The sequence below is a fragment of the Bombus huntii genome, chromosome 16 (assembly GCF_024542735.1).
Source record: "Bombus huntii isolate Logan2020A chromosome 16, iyBomHunt1.1, whole genome shotgun sequence".
NCBI classification, from domain to species: Eukaryota; Metazoa; Arthropoda; class Insecta; order Hymenoptera; family Apidae; genus Bombus; species Bombus huntii.
Window position 1 is genome coordinate 7,276,620 of NC_066253.1, and position 24,795 is coordinate 7,301,414.

At 39.9% G+C, this 24,795-nt stretch overlaps 3 protein-coding genes across 22 annotated transcripts in view; 1 reads left to right on the forward strand and 2 right to left on the reverse strand.

Moving 5' to 3' along the window:
• The window catches only part of LOC126874421 (uncharacterized), a 171,172-nt gene that overhangs the window by 84,029 nt on the left and 62,348 nt on the right, over positions 1–24,795 (forward strand). The gene's annotated exons all lie outside the window — the stretch shown is intronic.
• On the reverse strand, positions 2–24,212 carry LOC126874426 (uncharacterized). Of its 2 annotated transcripts, none has more exons than XM_050636487.1 (8): positions 22,084–24,212; positions 18,094–18,344; positions 9,087–9,192; positions 6,259–6,473; positions 3,123–3,222; positions 2,555–2,766; positions 1,954–2,328; positions 2–1,600 (listed from the first exon to the last, which is right to left on the reverse strand). In XM_050636487.1, the coding sequence occupies exons 2-8, from the start codon at positions 18,325–18,327 to the stop codon at positions 1,223–1,225; spliced, it is 1,620 nt and encodes a 539-aa protein (XP_050492444.1). In that variant the 5' UTR covers positions 18,328–18,344; positions 22,084–24,212; the 3' UTR covers positions 2–1,222. The 2 variants fall into 2 exon arrangements, with proteins under 2 accessions (XP_050492444.1, XP_050492445.1); XM_050636488.1 differs by having other exon boundaries at positions 20,981–24,212.
• The window catches only part of LOC126874428 (uncharacterized), a 34,034-nt gene continuing 20,251 nt past the window's right edge, over positions 11,013–24,795 (reverse strand). The window contains exon 5 of the transcript XR_007692791.1: positions 11,013–12,816. The gene's annotated coding sequence lies outside the window, so the exon portion shown is untranslated. The remainder of the gene's footprint in view (positions 12,817–24,795) is intronic.

Below are 24,795 nucleotides of genomic sequence, written 5' to 3' on the forward strand. Positions count from 1 at the left end.
CAGCTTTCGAACGTCTGCAAAATGTATAGCTTCGCTTCGTCGTTCCTCTTCGGGAACACGCAAAAGCTTCTCGCACTGTCGATTTCCGTAATACGTAACACCGACGCTTAAATTTTATACGTATTCGCATTAGGCAACGATCCATCACGACGTCGATCGAGTTGAAAATTCACTTTTGAATTCCGTATATGGTATTCGATGACGTGATAGAAGAAAAAGCTCTAACGCGGCAAACGGCCAATGACAAACACAGGTTTTACAGTGAACGTTTTATTCATCTTAAACTCTAACAACTTCGCACGTTGATTTTAATTGTATCTCTCTTTAAATACTTCCGAGTACGTGGCCGATCGACGACATTCGGTTCACACCAGAAGTGTTTCTACGATCGACGATTTCCTCGATCAACGACGCGTTAAACGTCAGCCGCAACTTGCAACTCTGACTAACCTAGACACGAGCCCGCGTCAAGAATTAACCCAACAACGGAGCTGCTATCGGAGATCCAGCGGAGCATAACTTAGGATAAAAACATAGCGAGCAGATTTGGGTGGCGGTGTAGCCGACTATTCAGCCGACTGTTGAGTCAGACGGAGGATAGACAAAGCCGCTAAGCAACTCAGTCAGCCGAATAGTCTGCTGCGGCACCGCCACTTACACCTGCTCGCTACTTTTTTACGTTTAGCTTAGCATAGTTTTAGCTTCGCTATGGATTCCCTTAATAATAAATACGTCTCCGTATGCGATCGGAGTGACTCTGTGTAATCAATATCCGCCCGCGGCTATCGTTTCTATCCGCAACGCTTGTAATCGCGTAATCGAGCTAACGTGTTCGAGATCCGTTGGCCTCGGGTTCACGGCACGTAGAAGAGATCCTGTGTCAGCGATAGCGGTCGGCTACCGAGACGCGATAACCATAAATCTCTGGTCTAGTCGTGGTCGATGCCGCGAATGGACCCGAGCGGACCCGAGTTCGCCGAGTCTCGTCTCCTGTTTCCGTCGAAAACGCCTTGTTGACACTTTGATGGCGTGAAACGTTGGCGATTGCAACGGCGTACGAATAGCGGGAAAATGATGGCAAAATGAAACGCACGAAACACGCGTTCGCCGAACGCGGAGAAAAGATAGAGACGTGGCAAAATATTGGAAAAACGTATGTTCAAAGGGAATAAGAAACTATCGAACGAAATGCCAACGACGAAACGCTCCATCGTGAAAGTGTTTAAAACGCTTTGCACATTGACGCGGCTGGGATGTGCACCGCGCCGGAGTACAGTTTCTTAGGCACGGACCTCCAACCAAAGACGAGAGCTTTGGCGAAAGGTTCCTCGCTACAACCGTCGCAGACGTCCATGATGGTTCTGACTTCACCTTCTGCTGGTTCCCTTTCGTCGTCCTTGTTTTCGTATTTTGGTAGTTGCAGACCGAAGTTGGTCAGGCCTGCGAAATAATTGTTGTCTAGGCCTTGACTAATGTAACCGTCGTCGACGATCAGACCGTCGCCCAGTTGCACCAGGCCTCGTTTCTTCTTCGTCGAGTCGCGTTTTTCCAACTTCCTGTCTTTCGCAGACTCCGCGTCTTCTCTTGGCACGAACGTTACCTGAAAACAGAATTCAGCGTCGTCAATGATCTTCCCAGTGCTTAGTCGACCCTGTATTCCCTTACAGCGTTCAAACTATGAATGTTTCTAATTTACAATCGTTTTTAATACGGAGGATCGAAAGTGGCAAACGTCACAGCCTGAGTTCCGTGAAAATCGTAGCTCGTTGCCATGGGGAACACCCTGTACAAACGGCCTTAGTCGCGTCTCCTTGCGCGCGCAACGAAATTTCATAAATTTCGCGCGAATGACACGCACGATACGATAGCAAGTGCTCAGCCATTTTCGCCGACCACTTCATCCAAAATCTAATTATCGTAATAATTGTAATGTGCGTTCCAATGGACTCTTACCTTCCCGTCGGAAGGTTTTCCCTCTGAAACTGCCTCTTCGTCGATCTGCCTCTTCGCCACGCTGGACGCTTGCTCAGCGCTCGAGTCCGACTCGTTGCTCTTGGCTTCAACAGCCGACGAATCCTTCTCTCTCTTGAAGAGATTGTGGTACGAGCTGGCTCCCACGTCGGTTGTTTCGCTTGCCGGAGGCAAACTAACGCTAGAGCGTAGGTTGCCGAAGAACTGGCTGGATTGCAGAGGGAACGCTGCGGAGACGGAATTGGGATTCGCAGGAGGAAAGGGCTGAGGTGCTGGATCGCGGGGAATCACCGCAGGATGCCTCAGGGTGACGCCTCCTTGAACGATTTGCAGCGGCGACCCTGGATTGATTTTTACCTGAAATTCAACGAGGTCAGCGTGTTCTGCGATGCTCTTTGAAGCATAAATTTCCATAGATTGGATTTTAACGGTTTTAACGCGGCAGCAACGATAATTCGTGTGCATCGAGCAAGGAAATTGAACGAATCTAGCGACAGTCGCTTAAATTCAGGCGATGCAGCTGTATCGGAATTTCCCTGGCAAATAAAGCGAGCGCTACTGTATACCGTGACGTGGGTCAAACCTGATGATTGATTTGTCCAGCAGTGAGGTAGGGATGTTGCGGAAGGGGTCGGCCTGTTACGGGAGGACGCGTAGGTCTGGGCGTGTTGTTGGTGGTGTCGTGCTCGTAGTGATGACCGTGATGGTGTTTGTGATCCTTGTGGGCTTTGCCGGCCGTCAGCGCGACCTCGTACAGCTGCACCATTGTTATTTCACCCACAAGACCGCCGGATCCTGAGCAAATGTGTTTCGTTAGAACAACCTTAGGAATGTAACGCGTATTACCGCCGTGTACGAGGAAAGTCGATGAAACGCTTTGGCACTGATATTTCAACCTCTTCAAAACATGGTATAATGTACACTGTTGTAAGTGAAAGTATCTCTACGCTCTCAAATTATAGCAAATACGTGAAACACTCTTCTTCGTGAAGCTCTTTGATACAATTTTCGTGCCTGATTTTAGTTGCTAAATGCGATAGATGTTGTGCAGGCTAGCATAAATGAATAAAAATTCATGGTCTGTACACGGAAAATGACATAGCACTATAGCCATAGTTGCCTTGGTTTTACGACGATTTGCGAATTCTCACCTGGAGGAGCGCCATCGCCTTCCAAGAAGCCGCCGCCCAGCTGTCGTTGCTCCTGTCCAGTGATCGCAATTCCACCCCCTTTGATGACGTGGCCGACCAACTAACGAGTCGAGAAGAAAGACAAGCGAGCGAATTAAGGTCACGCTGAATTAGCTGCAGGGTCTGTTTGTTAATCGCGCGTTACGTCGGAGAGCACCGGTTTTAATTTGCATCTGACAAACGAGTCGCGAATTGCCATTATAAACTCTGCGTTTAAGCGCATCACGAGATGGACAGTTTTTTGTCACGTCCACTTTCTTGCTGCACTGAAAATATTTCCATTATTCAGCGCGCTTTAATCTACACTGACACAGTCAAAAGCGAGTACAGATACAGTTTCTACCAACTGCATTTGTACGAACGAAATCTTCCCAGCGTCCGATTAACTGATCTTTAGCTGAGCGCCGATCAACCTACGCGAACTCAGAAGGGACACGCGTCATGTAACGCGCATTCTCGCGGTCGATACAGATTTGCAACGTTATCGTGCGTCCAAGAGCGAATATTCCACGTTTCGTGGAATTTTCTTGAACGAACTTGTCAGCTTTTATCGACTGAACAAAAGTCATAGACGAGAAGAATAGAGAAATAGGTGGATTCTTATGATATTGGCTTGACAACTAAGTGATTGCGGATTTTGTCAATAGGTGGTGCTGTACGCAAATTCGTACAGAGGCAGTTGTTTCAGAAGCTTCTACACGTACGTTGGACAAATGGAAAATCGGTGGGGATGGAATAAATAACGCGAAAAACGTAAATCTGTAAAGCGTCTATTCACTGTATTTGATCGGTAGCGAATGCGCGCGGAAAATACGAAACGCAAAACCTTCTATATCTCGAGGCGAAGTAAAATTCCTTTCACCGCGCATTCTCTACTTCGATTATGCTTATCCGCTTATCGCTTCGAGCGAAGCCGCCGCCCGCTCCTTCCTCGATATTCACCGGAACGAATAACAGAGTTTCCTGCCGAATGGGTTCGGCTATCTGGGTAGACTCGTACGAAGAAAATCGAAGCCGTGTAAATATATCCGCGTTGTATATTTTAGACGATTTATAATATAAGTAGGTGCACGTGAAAGTGTAGGAAATTTTGAAATATTTTCCGTACATTTCCTGCTAGTCAACCTGACTATCTGGGTACTTTTGAACGATAGCGTGAAACGACTTTCGCGTGAAATAGAATCGCGTTGACAAGACGAAGAGAGGGGAAGATAGCGAGCGCACGGAAACTCGCGGAAATTCGCACTCGTCTGCAAAAATTCTTCCCGCGATTTGCATCGCGTTGAGCGAGACCAGCGAAGAGAGAAAAATTACGCAAGAGAATTCGCACGAATGCCAAGGAGAAATGGCAGCGTGGAATCGACCTAGAACCGGACGCGATTTCCTCCGGTGGAAGAGGAGTACCGCTGCCAAAGATCGCTTTCTACTCGAGTTCCGAGTCACGGTATACCGCCTGCATGATCCACTTTCGAGAATTCATGGCGAAAACTATAAACACACAGCCAGACCCTGGCATTGCTCGTTTATAGAAATCGCGCGCGTGCCTTGCTTTCGTAACGTAAAAGTGCATTATACTATAGAAATTTCATGCACATGCAAGTCCATAAATATCCCGACACTTACGTGTTTGCGAATTCCGTACGAACATCTTGAGAATTTATTACCTTGTTCTACATTGTACCGACGTTATTTTTGGACTATACCGGGCGATATTATGTACAAATAATAAACGATAAAATTGTTGTAAAGATAGGTAAGCTGAAACGTGTACGTGTACGTATAGGATACGAAGATGTCGAGATGATAAAAATTTTGTTTCCATAGTACAATCTGTTACGACCGTTCGCGAAGAGTAAATTCTCGCTACGATTCTGATAGCCGACGCCGTGAACCAGCCGTTCCCCTGTTTCAATTAGGATAACAGAGATAGTTCAAATGATTGTAACACTGAATTAACAGGGTTAATATAAGCTACTATTTTAAACAATGTTTAAAATTATAATTAACACGTTGCAAATGATTCAACGATGATACAACTAGTTTATTATTATAATTCGACTCGACTTTATGATATTTCTCGACGTGTTCGTTTGACTAAGCGATCTTGATTTTATTTCTCTGAACCTCTCGATGCATTCGGTTTGAATCCCCATGTGATACTGACTGCCCTTCGATTTTCTCCTTTGCCTTCTCTTAGAGACGACCCCCACCACGCTCGGGTCTCGCAACCGTTCGAGCCTATGATCACGTATGCCATCTTCTTTGTGTAGGTAAAATAACGGACCGAAGGCGAATCGATGTTTTTTAGACCACAACTATGCGCTTATCGCTACATTGTGTATATTTCGCCTGTCATGTAAGACGATCTGTCTACGACACTGTAGTACCAAGGGAGACGGTTAGGAACACGGCCTATAGTAAACCTCGGAGCGTAGCACAATCCATTTATATGTTTCATAAAGGATATAACCTAACAAACACGAAGATGGTACCCCGCTGGGGGTAGCCACCCACGTGATAATCAAACAGCTAAAAAATTCTACCAAATGTCCAAATCGGACAAATTGTGAATGTGAAATATTAAATAAAAAAAAATAATATGTTGATACGTGTTCACCTATGGAACTTCACAATAATTATATCGATATTATTTGTCTTTGATAACGTCAATATCATGGAACAACACGACAAATTCATGCAAGTATCCGGATATTTGCGTATGTGTCTTTTTCTGTCGTTAGAATCTGGTCTGGTTACGTACAAGCAATAGCACGTGCAAAGCTTCCTTGTAAAGAAATGAAAAAATAAGAAATCGAGGAAACGTAGAATAGAATCGTCCCGGCCGAGGTTTCATCTTCGAGAAAATCGATCTTGAAAATTTGCCAAGTAAATATGCTCGAACCTGCCTAATTACCGACTAGATCTGACTGAACGATCAGCTGGAGGTTATTGGACGTGGGAAAATAAATGACGCGTTTTACTCGCGTGCAACGCGCTTGAATTTTCCACGGCCGTTGGTAACGGTGCACTTTCACGGGCGCGAATTTTTTCGTCGATGGCTCGAGAGTTGGGTGAAAAGCACGGCAAGCTCGCTTACCCTGTTGTTGAAGCCGCGACCTACGCGCTCGTCGTTGACCCAGATCTGCCATTCTCCTGTACGACCGTTCCAGCTTTGGCAGCTGTGATACCACTTGTTCAGACGGAGCGGATAATTCAATCTGTACAAGTTGTGCCCGTCGATGTTCATCATGTAGTAGGAACTCCTGGCGGTGTTAGCGACCCAGGAGAGGATGCCACGCGGTTGATCTCCCACTTGAAAGTCGAGTGGATTCCGTTAGCGTACACTTTCTGCGCATTTCTGCGTCTTCGAAGCAGGTTTGGGAAAAAGTGGCAAACTTCTACATCGTTTCAAATTTTAATGAGAATTCTATACAGAGGCTTAGGGTATAAAATTAGGATTGTTTATGGTTAGTTTGATGGGGAAGTTGCAAGGACAATAATGCGTTTTACTGTTATTATTGGGCTGGCAACTAAGTGATTGCGGATTTTGTCATTAGGTGGTAATATCAATTTTGCAAAATGTTCAGTAAAATATCTTGGTCGCGTCATGGAAACAGACGGTGTGCGACCAGGAAGAGATAACCTGAGAGCAATACGCGAATTTGAACGCTCAAAGGACAAAAAAAATGTAAGACAATTGCTGGAGGAAATGAATTTTTATTCTAAATTTATAGAAGATGCCTGCAAACTCCTGGAACCACTTCGTAACTTATTAAGGAAAAATGTGGAATTATGAGAAAGAAGAAGCAAACTTCGGCTTAAAACAATTTGATGGAACGCAAAAAGCCAGAGATTGGATATCAGAGTATGAAACGGAGTGGGAAAAATTAAAAATCTAAAATGAGCAGAAGAAAATCAAGCGCTTGAAGATGTATTTGAAGTTATAGGCGTATCGTGCTGCAGACCAACCCTTGTTGCTAAAAACTTTTAGAAATGAAGTTTTTCAATTTTCCCAGCTGTACCATTAGACGGCAATGACAAAATCCGCAATCACTTAGTTGTCAACCCAATAATTCACAAAATTCATTCAATTTCCACTGAATAAATATCGACTTTCCTTTAGAAGAAAACGCGCGAATGTTTGCAATTTGTACATTCGTTTCGACGTCTTATGATCGTTCGAAACGAGAAAGTTGTCTTCGTCGGGCTCATCTATGTTTTTCATGATCGTGTTTCTACGATACTTTACGTCTAATAGAACGACGCCTCGTTGGAATTTTAGTTGTCTCGAGCTGCATTTCGACTATTCCCCTTTCTCATAAACGCGTAGACATCCGTGCAATCTACTTATTAAACGTGCAAATTATACGTTTCAAGTTTAGCGTGTTACAGTCCATATTACATTGGCAACTAAGTGGTTGCGGATTTTGCCATTACCGCCTAATGACAAACTCCGCAACCACTTAGTTGCCAACCCAATATTTATATTTACGATTTAGAGAATAAAATTTACAATTTTGTATTTTGTACTCTCTAAGAAAAATTCTTTTAGGGATGGTTAAAGGAACGAAAAATGAATAATAGAACGGATAGTCTGACCTGATTGTTTTAACTGTGGCAAATTAAACTATGCCTCGGGAACGGACGTTCCATACGATCGCGTCGTGCTTATGTCGTATTTACGCGCGATTCGCCAGAACATTCGCCTCGAATCCGCTTGCGAAACACGTTGCGACAGTTTTTCCGGAATTCGAGGTCCAACCGTTGCGCGATTTTTATCGAATATTATTATTATTGTTGTTGTTGTTATTATTATTATTATTATTATTATTATTATTATTATTATTATTATTATTGTTGTTGTTACTACTATACAAACAAAGATACGCGCGATGCGAGGAAGAATAAATTACGCGCGCGAATATGCAGCGTGTCCTGTTGAACAGGAAGCGTTCAAACGTCTGGAAAGATACGAAAAAATGTTTCAGAGAAAAGCCGTGTGATATCCAGGGGCAGGTGTGATATCCACTTGACCCAGCGATTAAACATTTTCGAACGGATACCTCCACTTCTCATTACATATTTTATTTTATTATATTTTGTTATCATATTTTAAGCGACGTTCTAAAAACACCGGAAACTCGTGTCCTTTGCACTTTACGTTATCGAGATACGAACTTTCAAGTTTGATGTGACACCGATATTAAGACGTTTTTCACGGTGCTACGACCGCTATGGCGTTGACGAGGCACGAAATCCCAGTTTTCCGACGTTTCCAAAATAATCGGTGAGCCGCGAACAGTCGCTTCCATTTGGTTGGCAACTAAGTGATTGCGGATTTTGTCAATATCGCCTAATGATAAAATCCGCAATCACTTAGTTGCCAACCCAATAAGTCCTTGCGTCGGTCTCGCGCGAAACACGCGAGTCTACGGTGTCTCGAAGACGTCAGCTATAGGAACACGCAACGAGGAATGGAGGTGGCCCAAATTTTGAAATTTCCTCACGTTCTCTCGTATTTTATCGATCGTATTGTTCCAGACGTTCGATCGTTGCCAATTGAACAGGACGTATACCGTACACGAAAGAGAAGAGCAACAAAGAAAAGAGAAAGATACGTAGGATTGAAAGTGTCTTAAGGATGATAAGGACTAATTATTGTTACGCTTAATTAAAACAAAAAATCGACGTTGCGCTGATCAGAGGGTTAAAGTAGGTAGACAATTGGATGAACGGAGCGAAGATAGCGATAGATGAGACGGTGCAGTAGCGTGTAGAATATTGCTAGCAAAAGGAAAGTGGTGATTCAGTTTCCACGAAAAGTGCGAGGCGGAACTTTCGCCTTTTCGCTCGTCCGGCCTCTTCGAAGTAAAAAAGAAAAAGGAAAAGGTGAAAGGGAAAGGAAACTGGCGGCGTGTCTCTCACCTGCGTACGAAAACAAAGGATGGTCGTTGCTGTGATTGTAGAATTTGGTCCACATGCACAACGTGAACTCCTTCATGTCCGGCAGCTGCGTCTTGTAGTGAACGTACTGCGGAAGGAAGAAAGCGATCGTTAATCAATGGAAATCGGATCCGTTCGGAGATCTGTGGCGCGGTCGGAACGTCGTTTACAGATCGGAGAATTACACGACTGAGACGCGTTCTTACGCGATTTGACTTGTTCCGCGATCGTCGAGAAGTAAACTCGATTTGTAAGCAACCGGAGAACCTGTCGGCGCCACCGGTTCTTTTTACCATCGTCACCTTTCCCTCTGCGTTTCCGCGTGCAAACTGCGTTTCGCTTTCTATCGGCAAAATCGGTCGTGCAGATTGGTTGCATATGTTGTAACTGGCGATACGACTAGGAAAAAGGACGGTTGTAAGGTGAAAATTGGACGTGAAGCAACGTGAAATACAATTTTTACACGTTGAACTTTGTTTTTCGGAAAATTGATTTTGTATGTTTGTAAAGGTATATTCGTGGGTTTATGTGAAAATAATCGCGTATTTCGATGCAGTTATAGATATCGAGTAACATCGAAAACAAACGTTGTTGCAGTGTTTGTTAAAATAATAACTCGCGCTGTACATTCTCTGTACAGTATACAACCGTGTAGAATATTTGTCAACATTTTTGTTCATACGATTTCCGTCTGTCAGAATAGAAAATATTTTCGAGAACGTGCAGAGTATACGATCAAATTTATCTAACGCTATGAGCATAAACAGAGAGAGACCAGTTGCTGCATTTTTCAGCCAGACGATATGTTCGGGTATGTCGGCGCTATGAAATTGTACACAGACAAACGAAGAGTCTATCTTCAGATAAATCATGTTTGTTTATTATTTTGCTAGGATTAACACTTTGACTGCCACGTTGGTCATTGGTGACCGGAGCTCCTCAACTTCCTACAATTGCAAAACTTGAATGAAAATTGACAGTTTGGGCATTTCGAATATAACCGATAAATAGAAGATACTTTGAAATAAAAAGTGTCCCATTGAACAATTAAACATTTTTATTAGAACATTAATAAAAAAATGAGAAGAAATCTTGCATCTAACGGTGCACTGTGTTAAAACACTTTAAACATAAATGTGACTCGTCGATACAATCTGGACGATAGGTGATCACCTTTTTGGTCCGATTCATAGCAATTTTTCATCCCAACTGTTTAACATTCTTTTTATACCACTCTCTGCAAAATTTTCGTGCCAGGTACGCTTGCCCTTCTTTCTTCTGCATTTCGTGTCGCAATCTTTGTCGAATAAGTATATTTGACGGCTCTGGCGAATGGCACTGTGTGAGGTGCATTGCGAGTGCCATTCTAAAATCTGATAACTTGATTTTTAGTTTTGTTGCTTGTTTATAGAGTATCATCGCGTTTGAAATTGATGTATCTAACAATAACTCTAAAGCTAATTTTATATACCACTCGAGGGTTCTTCTTTGTGGTGTAGAATATGCTATCATTCGATCCGATAAATCTACAGCACATTTTCCTCTCTTGTAATCTACACTACCATTGGTTTATCGCAAACATAATTTTTCTTGCGGACCTGTACCATTTCAGCCGAATGTTTCGTCGAAATCATAAAAATAATCCTAATACTGTTTACTAATATCTTCTACACGTTTCAACAATATATTCCGCACGTTTTGCCTACGACGAAATAACGAAAGCGAATGGTTTGTTGAAATAAACGAAGCCTTGTTATAATATGTCGCTATCAACTGTTACCAAGGCGTCACGGTGGTCACCCGTGACCACCAGTAAGATAAACGGTCCATCGGGGAAGAATGTTGTCTTACATCATCAATTTATCATTATTTTGCCATTATATGCTTTGAATGGTATAAATACTAAACATGTGATTTCAGCGTGGCAGTCAGTGTTAATATCTTTATTATTATTATTATTATTATTATTATCATCATTTATCGGAGTTCATGGTTTTCAGCTTACGTTATATTTACGTTAGAATTCTCATTAGCTGCGACAGACATTTAAAAGATACAAAGTAGATCGCTGCAGGTTCGTTTGCTGACAACGTGCTGTTAATTTCAATAAGAAAAAGTCTATTACTCGCACTGTGTAGCTAAAAAGAGGCGCGCGATTATCCAAGTAAAATGCGTTGGAAAAGAAACGAACCAGCTTAACCGATTGCATCTTACGCGGAACGATCTGTTGTAACGTAATCGTCGCGTTTCCCGATCGCACGGCTCTCCGCCGGTTTAACCATTTCACGAGAACAAGGTCTCCGCCATAATTTCCTACTTTGTGTTTACGCATTCGCGTTGCGCAACAAAATCGTTCGACACGCTTCGAAATCGATTGCCAAGTGCGGCTCAATTTTCGCTGCATCTGTAGGCAAATGATGCGCGTCGGTGAATTAAGTCGGGAAATGAACTCGAGAGGAATAATAGCGGCGCAAAGCGATCTCGCGACAGTTCGATGCACTTGAACGTGTTGCCGCGTTCCACACGATTTCCCGAGCGCGAGATTTACAACGAACAGGATAATCGAATTGTCTTTTAATTTACATCGTCTCACTGTTTCGCTCTTCCCTAATTTGCTAATGAAACCAGCATGAAAGCCGTGTTCTTGCAAAGTGAAACAGTGTGAATTCGACGTAGCCGATAGCTAGCGATGCGATCTGCGATATTTGGAATTTCTGTGCAACGTGTACGACGATAAAATCCAATCACTTGCAACCTGATTCGTATCTTGAAGCCTCTGCGAGCAGACACTCGAGATAACAGTCATTTTCGGCATTTTTTGGAAACGTGCCACGGAGTAAAAGCTAATTTCTCCAAAGATGAAGAGAAGGAAGATAGTAATTTTTAATTGTTCCCATCGCGAATAACAGTTGTGAACGATTAGCATTTTTTTTTTTTTTTTGGGGGGGGGGGCTATCGACGAACCGAATTTCATTTTGGTTACCGATAAACATAATCGATTGCCCGAAAACAATTCGTTTGCTTATCGTAAAATTTACTCTCGTTACGTTCGGCTATCGTCGATTGTTGTTAACGTTGCTGATAATCGGTATTAATATTCATATTTGTAATTAGTATTCATCGATACGAAACAATTTAATTATGAAGCTTGCGTATACATTTTATTAATCAAAGAAACGATATGAAAATATATGAGATACAGAATATCCTCTGTTTCATATATTTTCATGTCGGATTTTCTGCTTAATAAAATATACAACTTTCGTAACAAATCTTTCTTATATTGTCAAATTTCAATCGTTTGTATCGATCAAAGATATCAATTCTTATAGCTTAACTTTGAAAATTTGTCTTGCGCAACGATTATGATATCCGTTTGAAAATTTTGCTCAGTTCCTGAGCCTTTGAAGTTTCTTGAGTTTTGATAGTCTTGCGGGATATTCGAAATTCTTAGCTCGAGAGTTTCAGGATGGAAACGATGTATCTTATCGAAAGATCAGCAGGAAGCAAACGACCCAAAGAATTTGACACGATCGAAGATTTTTCAAGATTTGTAACACTCGCAAACTAGACAAAACCTACCAAGATTCAAATTTGAATCTGAAAATGCCCAGTTTAGAAACTATTTCAAAGTTAATACTAGCACTACCGATAGTTAACACGAAGCTATTTCTATCAAAACCAGCGAAAACGACTGGTCTTTAAAAAATATCTAATAATACAATATTTTTATACTTATTGATTTATTACTCTCTCACGGAAGGAATTCCATGTTATATAGTACATTTTTGATATTATTAATCCATCTGGGGCCATGATCCCTAAACGAGTGTTGACACGTTTATAAAATTCTAGAACCAGTTATTTTGACTGGCGTGGTATTTCTAGTGTTAGTATCTAGCGATCTAGCGATCGATCCGGAATTTTCCTGATAACTGATATCGTCGTATCGAGTGATACGCAGTAAAAATTTGAAAAACGCGTGGCAAGTTGTAGAAAACGAGGAAACTGGTTAATTGGGGTTCGATAAACAGATTGCAGCACCCTTTTACACTTTGACAAGTACCAGTCATTTTCACTGGTATTGGTACAAGTAGCCTTGATGCAAAATTATTTTCAGTTTGAATACATAAAAAACAAAATGTTGTTATTTCTATACTCAGAAGTAGGATCGCAACAGGTTATGGGCCCAGGTGCAATAATTAGTTATTATTTTTATTGAAAATATTATTAACAGTAAAAATATCGAGGAGCGCAGAATATAACCAAAAAACAAAAAAAAAAGGGGGTGCGTGATCGATGATTCAGTGTTGAATATCATAAGGACGCTGTATCGAGTATACAATAATTGTTTACGTGATAATACAGTTATCAAAAAAAAAAAAAAAAATGTCGAGGGGGGAGTTTAAGTATAGAAATAACAAGACAAAATAAAATTCATCATATTATTCTTTTAGTTATCGTCGCGAAAGTCATTACATCATTGCGGAAAAGAATATAACACGAAGTAGGAATTCGAAAATAAAGTTGTAAAACCAGTCAATTTCACTGGTGTGGTCGTTCTAGTGTTAACAGCATAACGCATAAATGTCATCAAATCGTCGGAACGTTTTATAAACGTGTTATGTACAATCTGAAATTTCACTAGCAGTGTAACGATTATCGCGATTGTAACAGCAAAATATGAAGGCAATCTAAAAATGTATAGAGAAGTACAAGACATTTATTGCAAACATACGTTGTTAATACGTACATTGTTAGTGAAAAATAAATAAACAGCGTGAATACTAGTCTTAAACATACGTATACAGTTAGTGCTATACATTGGTATAGATGTTCTCTCATCGCGTGTACGTATTATAGTTTATAAAATAGCATGATCTTTGCTACCCAAAGGTATAGCTTCTGACAAATACCTTGTAACATGTATTAGATTGTCCGAAAAGTTTCTTTCGTTTCATGAGTGAAACAATAGATGCACAACATTTTTTATTTTATACTATTTTATGTATGATCTATTTTGTAGTAATAGAATAAAATAGATCAAACATAATTCAATAAAATAATATAAAAGAAACAATGTTGTGCATTTGCTACTTCCTTATAAAACGAAAGAAACTTCTTATTATATTAATATTAATACTAATATTATTCTTTTAGTTATCGTTGCCAAGGTCATTGCATCATTGTAATTGGAAAAAAATATAACACGAAGTAGGAATTTGAAAATAAAATTGTAAAACCAGTCAATTTCACTGGTGTTGTAGTTTCAGTGCTAATTTTGTCGAATCGAGCGTATGAAAGACGCTACCTTCCTCGTCTTTCGTACAATTATTAAAACTAAAATATCCTGTTCAAGTACCTCGATACTCGTTTCGTAGAAATGAAAAAATTGCATCTGACGGTGCATAAAAAAGTGTGCAGTTCTATCGAAGAAAACAGGTGACGTTGAAATCACACGAAGACACGTCCAACTGAATAAGATTCCTGACCATCTCAAGGTATCTGCCTCGAAGCAAAGTAACGTTACACGCAATAATTTAGCAAATGTTTGCGTGGGTCGATTAAAGTAGGCCAATCTCTACAGCAAATATTCGTCTAAGAAATTTTTCTCAAAAATAAAATATTCGGTTGGCAGCTAAGCGATTGCGAATTTTGTCGATAGCATCCAATGACAAAATCCGCAATCACTCAGTTGCCAAGCCAACAATAGACTCGCGTTGGTCAAGCGATCGAAATCGAGTTGTTATCGAATGTAAAACTAATCGGAACGTAGCTGTACACCTGGCTCGATCTATCGACGAACTCGGTACGTCCATTTGGTCAGAATTTGTTGCTTTTGCGTGTTTCATCAGCCTTGATCGGTGGCTCGGAAAACGAAACGGCGAGCAACAAAGTCGGTCGATTTCGAGAACTTCTGAAAAGAGTAGAGTCTCACTCGCGTGTCGCGTTTTCTCCTACTTTCGTTGCCACGATTCGTGTCGTTTTGCTCGCATCGAGGCTCTCTCGACCGCGGCCAAGCCTTCCAGTACGCAACCACGATATTTCGTTTTGCAGCAGGAAACGCGTCCCGTGTAAATAAAAAAGAAGACAATCGGCAGTCCATTGAAAGATCGAGTTAAAACAAATTTTCGTTGACAATCGACAGAGCCAACGCACTGGCCAATTGTCAGTCCTTCGTCCGCGTACTGCGTCTCTTTCCATGGCAAATGAAATCTTTAAAGAGAAGCTATCGGATGATATTCGGGAGAAATTTTGAAAGATCGTGCGAGAATTTTTGCCGCATTTCCTAAAGCGCAAAAATCGAAGGAAGATGTATGGACTGTTTGAAACTCGGTATAGTCGTTTAGACTCGGCCAACGTGCAGACGACGCGAGTAAAACTGAGCTTTGGTATCGCAGGTTTCGAGCAGACGCGTTAAATTAAATGATTTCACACCTCGCCCTATATCATCGTTCACGCTCTGCCGATTTCCATTACAATTTCGTTAATTCTCGGAATTTTTTAGCGAAACTTTCACGGGATATTCTAACGAGCCCATAACAGAAAAACGAAGTTTCCACATTCACGAACCAGCTACGTAGCTCACATCTATAAATTGATTGCTAAGTCTGTTAGGTTTGTTCACTTAGGTGTATCCGAGGCGAGAGTGAGAAACGTGTTATGACTCGATGAAATCGAAAGGATCGCCGGCTCCTCCAGCTGATGATGTATCGCGTACATTCGCCTCTCTAATTCAAAATCGTTTAATCACAGTCTAGTTGTGTTTTAACTGGAGAAACCTTAGAAATCGGATTAACATTTCTATCGGAATTATTCGTCTGTAATTGTTAATAATTATTTGGACAAAGCTACTGTTAAACACCAATGATAATAGAACGATTATAATATCAAATCACTATCGCTGTATTTCACGTACAATGTTAGAGAATAAAAGCGCAAGAATTAAACTATTTTAATTAAACTAATTAAATTAAAATAAACGGAAGTAATTGTCGTGTGAAAAGTACAAGACCCGTGCACAACCGCGTTAACTCGACCGTAGGAAAAGTGCTAAGATGGGAAATTACAAGACAAATATCCAATGTTTTTTCGCGAGATCATATTCCTTTTGCATTACATCATTGCGGAAAAAGATATAACATGAAGTAGGAATTTGAAAATAAAATTGTAGAACCAGTCATTGTGACTACATTTTGTGGTATTTCTAGTGTTAGCATCTAGCGATCCAGCGATCGATCCGGAATTTTCCTGATAACCGATATCGTCATATCGAATAATACGCAGTACAAATTTGAAAAACGCGTGGCAAGTTGAAGAAAACGAGGAAACTGGTTAATTGGGGTTCGATAAACAGATTGTAGCACCTTTTTACACTTTGACAAGTACCAGTCATTTTCACTGGTATTGGTACGAGTAGCCTTGATACAAAATTATCTTCAGTTTGAATACATAAAAAACAAAATAAAATTCATTATACAGGGTGGTTGGTAACTGGTGGTACAAGCGGAAAGGGGGTGGTTCTACGCGAAAAAAGAAATCGAAAATATAGGATAAAAATTTTTCGTTCGAGGCTTTGTTTTCGAGAAAATCGATTTTGAATTTTCGCTCGGTACGCGTCCACTTTATCGCGTCTCGTTATAACGGATCTCACTGTAGATCGTTGTCTCGATGGAAAAATTGAAAGAAAAAATTTTTTTCATTCTATATTTTCGACTTCTTTCCGCTTGTACCAACCACCCTATATAATATTTATCATAATATATAACATAACTGTACTTTACCTTTAATGCAAATTGGCAAATTTTGAGAAAAAGATTATAAAAGAAATGTAAGAATGATATTTACAAAATTCAAAACGGAACATATTATGAAATAAAGGGAGAATAAATTAATGCTAATTGTATTTCAATATTTGTTGAAAATCACACTAATAATACTTATTCAAAATCGTTAAGAAAAATGGAAAAATCAGTTCGTTTTTATAAACACAGTACTTACAAATAAGAAGAATCATGGTTTGGTCATAGTTTGATATGGAACACGTAGAGTATAAAGCATGAATACTGTATTCTCAATTATACAGGGTGGTTGATAACTGGTGGTACAAGCGGAAAGGGGGTGATTCTACGCAAAAAAAGAAGCCGAAAATATAGAATAATAATTTTTCGTTTGAGGCTTTGTTTGCGAGAAAATCGACTTTGAATTTTCGCTCCGTACGCGTGCACTTTGTTGTCTCGATGGAAAAATAAAAAAAAGAAAAATTTTCATTCTATATTTTCGACTGCTTTTTTCGCGCACAATCATCCCCTTTCCGCTTGTACCATCAGTTACCAACCACCCTGTATTATTCTTTTAGTTATCGTTGCGAAAGTCATTACATCATTGCGGAAAAGAATATAACACGAAGTAGGAATTTGAAAATAAAATTATAAAACCAGTCAATTTGACTGGTGTGATAGTTCTAGTGTTAATTATCTTTCCGTTTTATATTTATTACATCAGGGCTTGATATTTTATGTTTTCAAGGTTTAGGAGAATGTAAGTAATAAGAGAATGAGGAATGTAAGAGGTGCTTACGTTCTAAAATCAAGTTTAAACTGCAGATTCGACCGCGTAAAATGTTAAGCTCTGTGATTGGAAGTAGAAGGTAAACGTGAACCAAAGAACAAGGCAAACACTGTGATAAATAAATAAATAAATAAATAAATTTCCAGTAGAATTCAGCAGACAATTTCGAAAGGGAAACACGGTACAATGCACAAATATGCGTTACGATCTTCGCAAAGATACCAGTGTACTTAGTTTTGCATAAATTCGTGAATAAATCGGATAAAGGAAATCTGACAGGAAAGCGTGATTTTAAATAAGCGATTATGGTCGAATTTATTATTTGATTAAAATTAAAATTAAATTAAAAGCGTCAACGGAACGATCTACGAGACGCACCGTGTGCGTCAATAAAGGACGAATAGTGAATTTTCCTCACCTCGAAGTAGAGTTGCTGTTTCATAGCGATTTTATACAGTGTACATCTGTCTTCTTCGTGGTGTGCCAGCAACGACGAGCTTGCTGCGTCGTAAAGAGACTGTGCATTTTCGAAGATAGCGACGGTGCCTTGGTGCAGGGCGCTGGCAGTTGGCGTTGGGAACGACGGACTCCAGGAGGTAGAGATTGCCTGGGCCGTGGTTAGAAACCCGTAAAAAAACGCAAGGATCCACATGATTCTCCTCGAGGAATCTGAAAAAAATGTGCTAACGAAAGATTCGCTGACGCAGCAAGTTTGAAAGCGAAACGCATGCGACGTTCAATTTGCATGGAATTTGCATGGGATTTATTTTCTTTTGAAATTGGATTCGTTGAAGATAGTTGGGCGAACTAATTACAGCAAATTATAGATAGCACAGGTACGAGTTGGAATATTTCACGAGCTGCGAATTATTATCGAAAGATAATGATCGATGTAGGAAGTAGCCAGTCGAAGGATGGAACGCGTCTCGTTGAACGTTAGGTTGTTATGCGAGAGGCTTGCTGTTGCAACATTTCATTCACCTAAGCGGAACGATATCGCCTGCAAAACGAATGAAAATCAACGCTTTTATCGAGCGTTTCGTTGTAAAAGCGGCAAACTCTCGCGGGTTTCACCCTACGTTGATTTGGCCGAATGCAACGCTCGCTCAAACACCAACGAAATTAGCGACAGCATAGGGCAAGGTTGTACGGTATCCAGCGCTTTAGCTCCCTTTCGCTGTAACTTGTTTCGCAGTTGGTAAAATTCGAATTGGGAAAAGTGCAGGGAAATTGAAACAAATTATAGGAAAGTTGAGACTCGATGAAAGAAGAGAAATTATTTCTTGTAATCTAACAATGAATTTTTACAAGAAGTAATTTAATGTACATAATATAATTAACAAAAAAGTATAGGACAAATGACAAATAAATCTCTGGAGCGCGTATTTAGTCCCTAAATCTGGGGGAAAATATGGTTCAATTAATAGTAGAATTTAGTAGACACTTAGTAGATGGTAGAATATATACAAATTGGGTTGGCGACTAAGTGATTGCGGATTTTACCATTAGGTGGTATAACCATTTACCATTTAGGTGACAAAATCGAATTGGGAAAAGTGCAGGGAAATTGAAACAAATTATAGGAAAGTTGAGACTCGATGAAAGAAGAGAAATTATTTCTTGTAATCTAACAATGAATTTTTACAAGAAGTAATTTAATGTACATAATACAATTAATAAAAAAGTATAGGAAAAATAACAAATAAATCTCTGGAGCGCGTATTTAGTCCCTAAATCTGGGGGAAAATATGGTTCAATTAATAGTAGAATTTAGTAGACACTTAGTAGATGGTAGAATATATACAAATTGGGTTGGCGACTAAGTGATTGCGGATTTTACCATTAGGTGGTATAACCATTTACCATTTAGGTGACAAAATCGAATTGGGTAAAATGCAGGGAAATTGAAACAAATTATAGGAAAGTTGAGACTCGATGAAAGAAGAGAAATTATTTCTTGTAATCTAACAATGAATTTTTACAAGAAGTAATTTAATGTACATAATATAATTAATAAAAAAGTATAGGACAAATGACAAATAAATCTCTGGAACGCTTATTTAGTCCCTAAATTGGAAGCAAAATATGGTTCAATTAATAGTAGAATTTAGTAGACACTTAGCAGATGGTAGAATTTAATATATATTGAGTTGGCAACCAAGTGATTGCGAATTTTGTCAATACCATCTAATGACAAAATCCGCGTATTTAGTCCCTAAATCGAAGGGAAAATATAGTTCAAGTAATAGTAGAATTTAGTAGACACTTAGCAGATGGTAGAACTTAATATATACTGAATTGGCAACTAAGTGATTGCGGATTTTGTCATTAGGTGGTATTGACAAAATCCGCGATCATTTAGTTGCCAATGCAACATGTATTATTAGGTTGTCCGAAAAGTGTCTTTCTTCTACAGACACGTCTTTTACAACAACGCATCTTTATACAAACATGAAACCTAATCCGTCCAACGTTGTGATCTTTATTTTGATAGAACAAAATGGATCATACGTAATTCGATAAAATAATATAAGAAAAAAATATTCCAAAACGAAAGAAACTTTTCTGACGACCTAATACATTCTACCATCTACTAACTATCGATAGTTCGAGCAAAAAAATTCTTTTCCCTTAGAAAATAAGACGAGTCGCTAGCGTATGCTTTATCTATTACCACTTCAAGTTGCCTCTAATTTCTCATTAAAATTGTTCTAGCGGCAAACGAGTCTACTGCCGCGTTATTTAGCCCGGTTTTCCGAATATCCATCGTTCAAGATAACGATCTGGTTTAATCGAAGTTTCAAAAGTTATTTCGATATCCTGCCGGTGGTTTCCAGGCAGAATTAAAAGCTGACGCGTATATACAGGGTGTCCCGCGCAACTCTGCCAAACAGACACTATAACACTGAAGCAGCACAAGATGTAAAACGAATCTCATTAAATAACATCAAACGCTATCGAATGACGTTCATTCTCACATACAAATTTAGCCTACTAATTTAAGTATCCTAATTTACGTATACTTGGCGTATCAAACGCTATATACACTTTATATATCTGGCTACGAAATCTTGGAAATATCGTCACTTACAAAACCAACGTATACACCAGATAGCGTTTAATCTCGCTTAATGAAATTCGTTCTATCTTCGTCCCATGCACCGCTTCAAAGCTGCAGCTTGTTTTAGCTACGCTGGACACCTTGTATGTACGTAGCCTGATCCGATGGATATTGGTATCTCGGTGTGTAGCGGAGGGAAAGCCGATAGAAAATTTGGTGGCTGAAATCGGTCAATATAACTCACCGAGAAGCAATCACCGATTTATTCGCGGCGATAACGAGAGGTAGATGTTCGCGGTCTCGAAACGGAAAGGTAACTGTCCGTTCGTTCAGTTCGACGTAGGCCTCGTAAACTCGTAAGAGGTGTGCACACCTCCTACCCACTTTGAATCGCCTTTTTCTCTCTCCTCCAGTCTCGCACATCCTACGATTCACTACGAGCACGGAGAATGCTTGTACAATGTACAATCAACTCTCCTTTTCTCCGTATACTGTCGAGTCGACTGGCGTGTTTTTCTCCTTCGTATTTCTTTCCTACTTAATCTCGTAATACGCGATACAGCCACGTATCCTGACAGCAATTAATTGCATCTAGATCTTTGTTTATCGTAGCATCAGTTCGCTGTGGTATGCAGGCAAATATGTACACGATCGATCAAAGGCGTGTACAGTGGCAGCAAAAAGCACTTGTGCACTGTTGCGTTTATTATTTGCATTATTTATTTATATACGAATTAATTAGGTGTAATTATAGCGGTTTCTTACATTTGTAATATTGTAATGTAATATTATGATTTTATTTGTACGAACTGTTTGTTACAGCGTTCGCTTGTTTTTATAGTTATCGTACGTTACAGTTAGGTGCGTGAGTCACGGGATACTAATCTACTAATTTTAAACATAACCTTTCATGAATCAGGTCTGCGGTAAAATATTCAACACGGTATAATCTAGTTTTCTTATAATTAGGGTACGCATGTTTATGCAAATTTTTGTTTCTTTACAAATACAACTAAGCAACCTACCCAGAGACTCGTTTCACCTGATAAATATTGTATATCAAATAATCATTGCCTTATTGAAACTTGTTATTTATTAAGAAGCATCGCGAGTGTCTCGATCAAATTATCGTTGCTTTGTACAGTTTTGAAGCTATCTATTATCAGGCGAGTGATGAATTCCATCGTGGAAGAATTTCGCGTCATTAGACAAGTTCTAATCGTCGCGACATTGGCAAAGGAGAAGATTCTGTGAAATTGCTGCGCAACAACGCTAGAACAGACGCTGCTTCTGCGACGAAAGACGTGTCATAGTGAGAGTTGATTGGCACGTGCCTGTGCAACACACCTCCTTAGATTCAGCTCGCTTCCGAATGAGATAGAAAAATCACTGGACGATCGAATCTTGGTGAAAGACAGCATTTTTCCCTGTTGAAACTTCTCGCTTGCCTAATGAAAGACGGTTTGACCCTCTGCACTCGTATGTCGAGTATCATTCGACATCAGTTTCATCTCAGCAGCTCCTTTGTCGAGTCCCACCTTTTTTTGTGAAACGTGCGAAAGAAAAGCAGGATTGCATCCTGGAAATTGTTTCAAGATATATCATACATTTAAAAATTAGAAAATACAACAATAGTGTGAATAAAACTGGTATTCTTTCTCCTTTTATGTTACGACTGTTCGCATCAGCGAGAGGCGTAAATTCTCGCTGCGATTCTGATAGTCGACGCCGTGAACCAGCCGTTCCTCTGTTTCGATTAGGATAACAGAGGTAGTTCAAATGATTGTAACACTGAATTAACAAGGTTAATATAAACTACTATTTTAAACAATGTTTAAAATTATAATTAACACGTTGCAAATGATTCAACGATGATACAACTAATTTATTATTATAATTCGACTCGACTTTATGATATTTCTCGACGTGTTCGTTTGACTAAGCGATCTTGATTTTATTTCTCTGAACCTCTCGATGCATTCGGTTTGAATCCCCATGTAATACTGACTGCCCTTCGATTTTTTCCTTTGTCTTCTCTTGGAGACGACCCCCACCTCGCTCGGGTCTCGCAACCGTTCGCGCCTATGATCACGTATGCCATCTTCTTTGTGTAGGTAAAATAACGGACCGAAGGCGAATCGATGTTTTTCGGAACTAGCTGCTTCACACAACTATGCGCTTATCGCTACATTGTGTATATTTCGCCGGCCATGTAAGACGATCTGTCTGCGACACTGTAGTACCAAGGGAGACGGTTAGGAACACGGCTTATAGTAAGCCTCGGGACCTAACACTTTATTTATTTAAATTGTCTTATTTTTTAGTTCAAGTAAATTTCAAATAAAACACTTAAAAGCGTTGCGAGCTGCTGGTAACAAAATTGTAATAAAATTCCGAGTGCAAAGGGTTAAAATAGGAGTGGAAAGTGTTTGGGCAAACAGAGAAGACCTTCTTTTGTCTCGTAACAGTTACACGCCTGCATCTTTGCATTTAACGTAAGCTTCTCTGCGACTTGCAGGATCATTTTCTCCGCCTCGGTAGAATTTGTCAAAATAATAAAATACTTTGCAGAAAAGATTAGAAAATTGACCTGTAACATCTAATCAACCTGCAATCGCAAAAGATCGTTTCCCGACGTGCTAGCTTCTTCAGGACAATTAATCGGTGCATATGAAAGGCGTTTGCTCGTGGTCCATCGGCGATGGAAAAGTTTCTTTCGTTTCATAAGATGACAATAGATGAACGACAATTTCTGTTTTATATTATTTTATTGAATTAGGTGTGATCCATTTCTTTTTATTTCTATTATTATGATCGTGCACAATTCAATAAACTAATATAAAAGAAGAAACATTGTGCGTCTATTATTTGCTTATAAAACGAAAGAAACCATTTTCGGACAACCATATAAATTTCCCAACTTTTCGTCGCGATACTCGTTCGTATCGTTGGATATCGCGGGAAAAGCAGTGGCGAGTGACGCCGTAACGAGCGGCCGGCCTTCGCGAGCGCAACTGGGCTTCAACAGTTAATTAAAGCGCGATCGATGGCCGATCGAGAATGTCGACGAGAAAACTCGTCTAATCGCGTAATCGGTCGATTGAGCAGGCTGCGCGATTAATTATTCGACAGGCAATTCGCGCGTTGCAGCCTCTTACCGACGAGATTATCTCGCGGAATATTTTCCGTCGAATTGGTACGTGGAGAAAGTCAGCGGACATTTAAGCGGAGGATATTACGAAATTCCAGTATGAAACGTCCTGTTGGAGATCCTGTCTGCTCGTTTCGATGCCCCGAGGTTTTGACCAAATCGCACGAGGTCGGCTTCTCGAGAATTCCCTTTCGGTGCCGAGTCGAACTGGATCGAGTGACCAACGTCGATGTGGCAATCTTCCTTTTGCCCTCCTCCTCTGTGTACACTGTCATTCAAAACTATACGATCGTTTACTAACTGATTTTTGGCAGGGATGGTGACAGAAACGGATTAATTAGAAAATTAGAACAGATCGGAAGATTCGAGGTAATTTTATTACAATTATCGCAGAGTATCATAGTAAATATTTAAATTATTTTTGTAATATATTGTTTTATAATATTAATATAATTGTTTTTTTTAATTAGTGTGCGATGAAAAGATTAGCAAAAGCGACAAACGCTATAGGGAACGTAGGAAGTGCATACTATTATATACAGGGTGGTTGGTAAGTGGTGGTACAAGCTGAAAGGGGGTGATTCTACATGAAAAAAGAAATCGAAAATATAGGATAAAAGTTTTTTTATTTTTTTTTTTAATTTTTCCATCGAGATAACGATCTACAGTGAGATCCGTTATAACGTACCGCACGCGTACCGAGCGAAAATTCAAAGTCGATTTTCTCGAAAACATAGCCTCAAACGAAAAATTTTTATTCTATATTTTCGACTTCTTTTTTCACGTAGAATCACCCCCTTTCCGCTTGTACCACTTGTTACCACCCTGTATATATTGTTTTTATATATATTTTTACATATATTGTTCGCATCATCCACGCGAGGACTCCCAATACACTTGTAAACATT

Excerpts from the sequence above, each read along its gene's own strand:
- LOC126874426 (XM_050636487.1), bottom strand. The coding sequence starts at position 18,327 with ATGTGGATCCTTGCGTTTTTTTACGGGTTTCTAACCACGGCCCAGGCA. Across the intron at positions 6,474-9,086 it reads TCCTTTGTTTTCGTACGCAG|TGGGAGATCAACCGCGTGGC; the intron begins GTGAGAGACACG and ends TCGACTTTCAAG. Across the intron at positions 1,601-1,953 it reads GAAAACCTTCCGACGGGAAG|GTAACGTTCGTGCCAAGAGA; the intron begins GTAAGAGTCCAT and ends TTCTGTTTTCAG.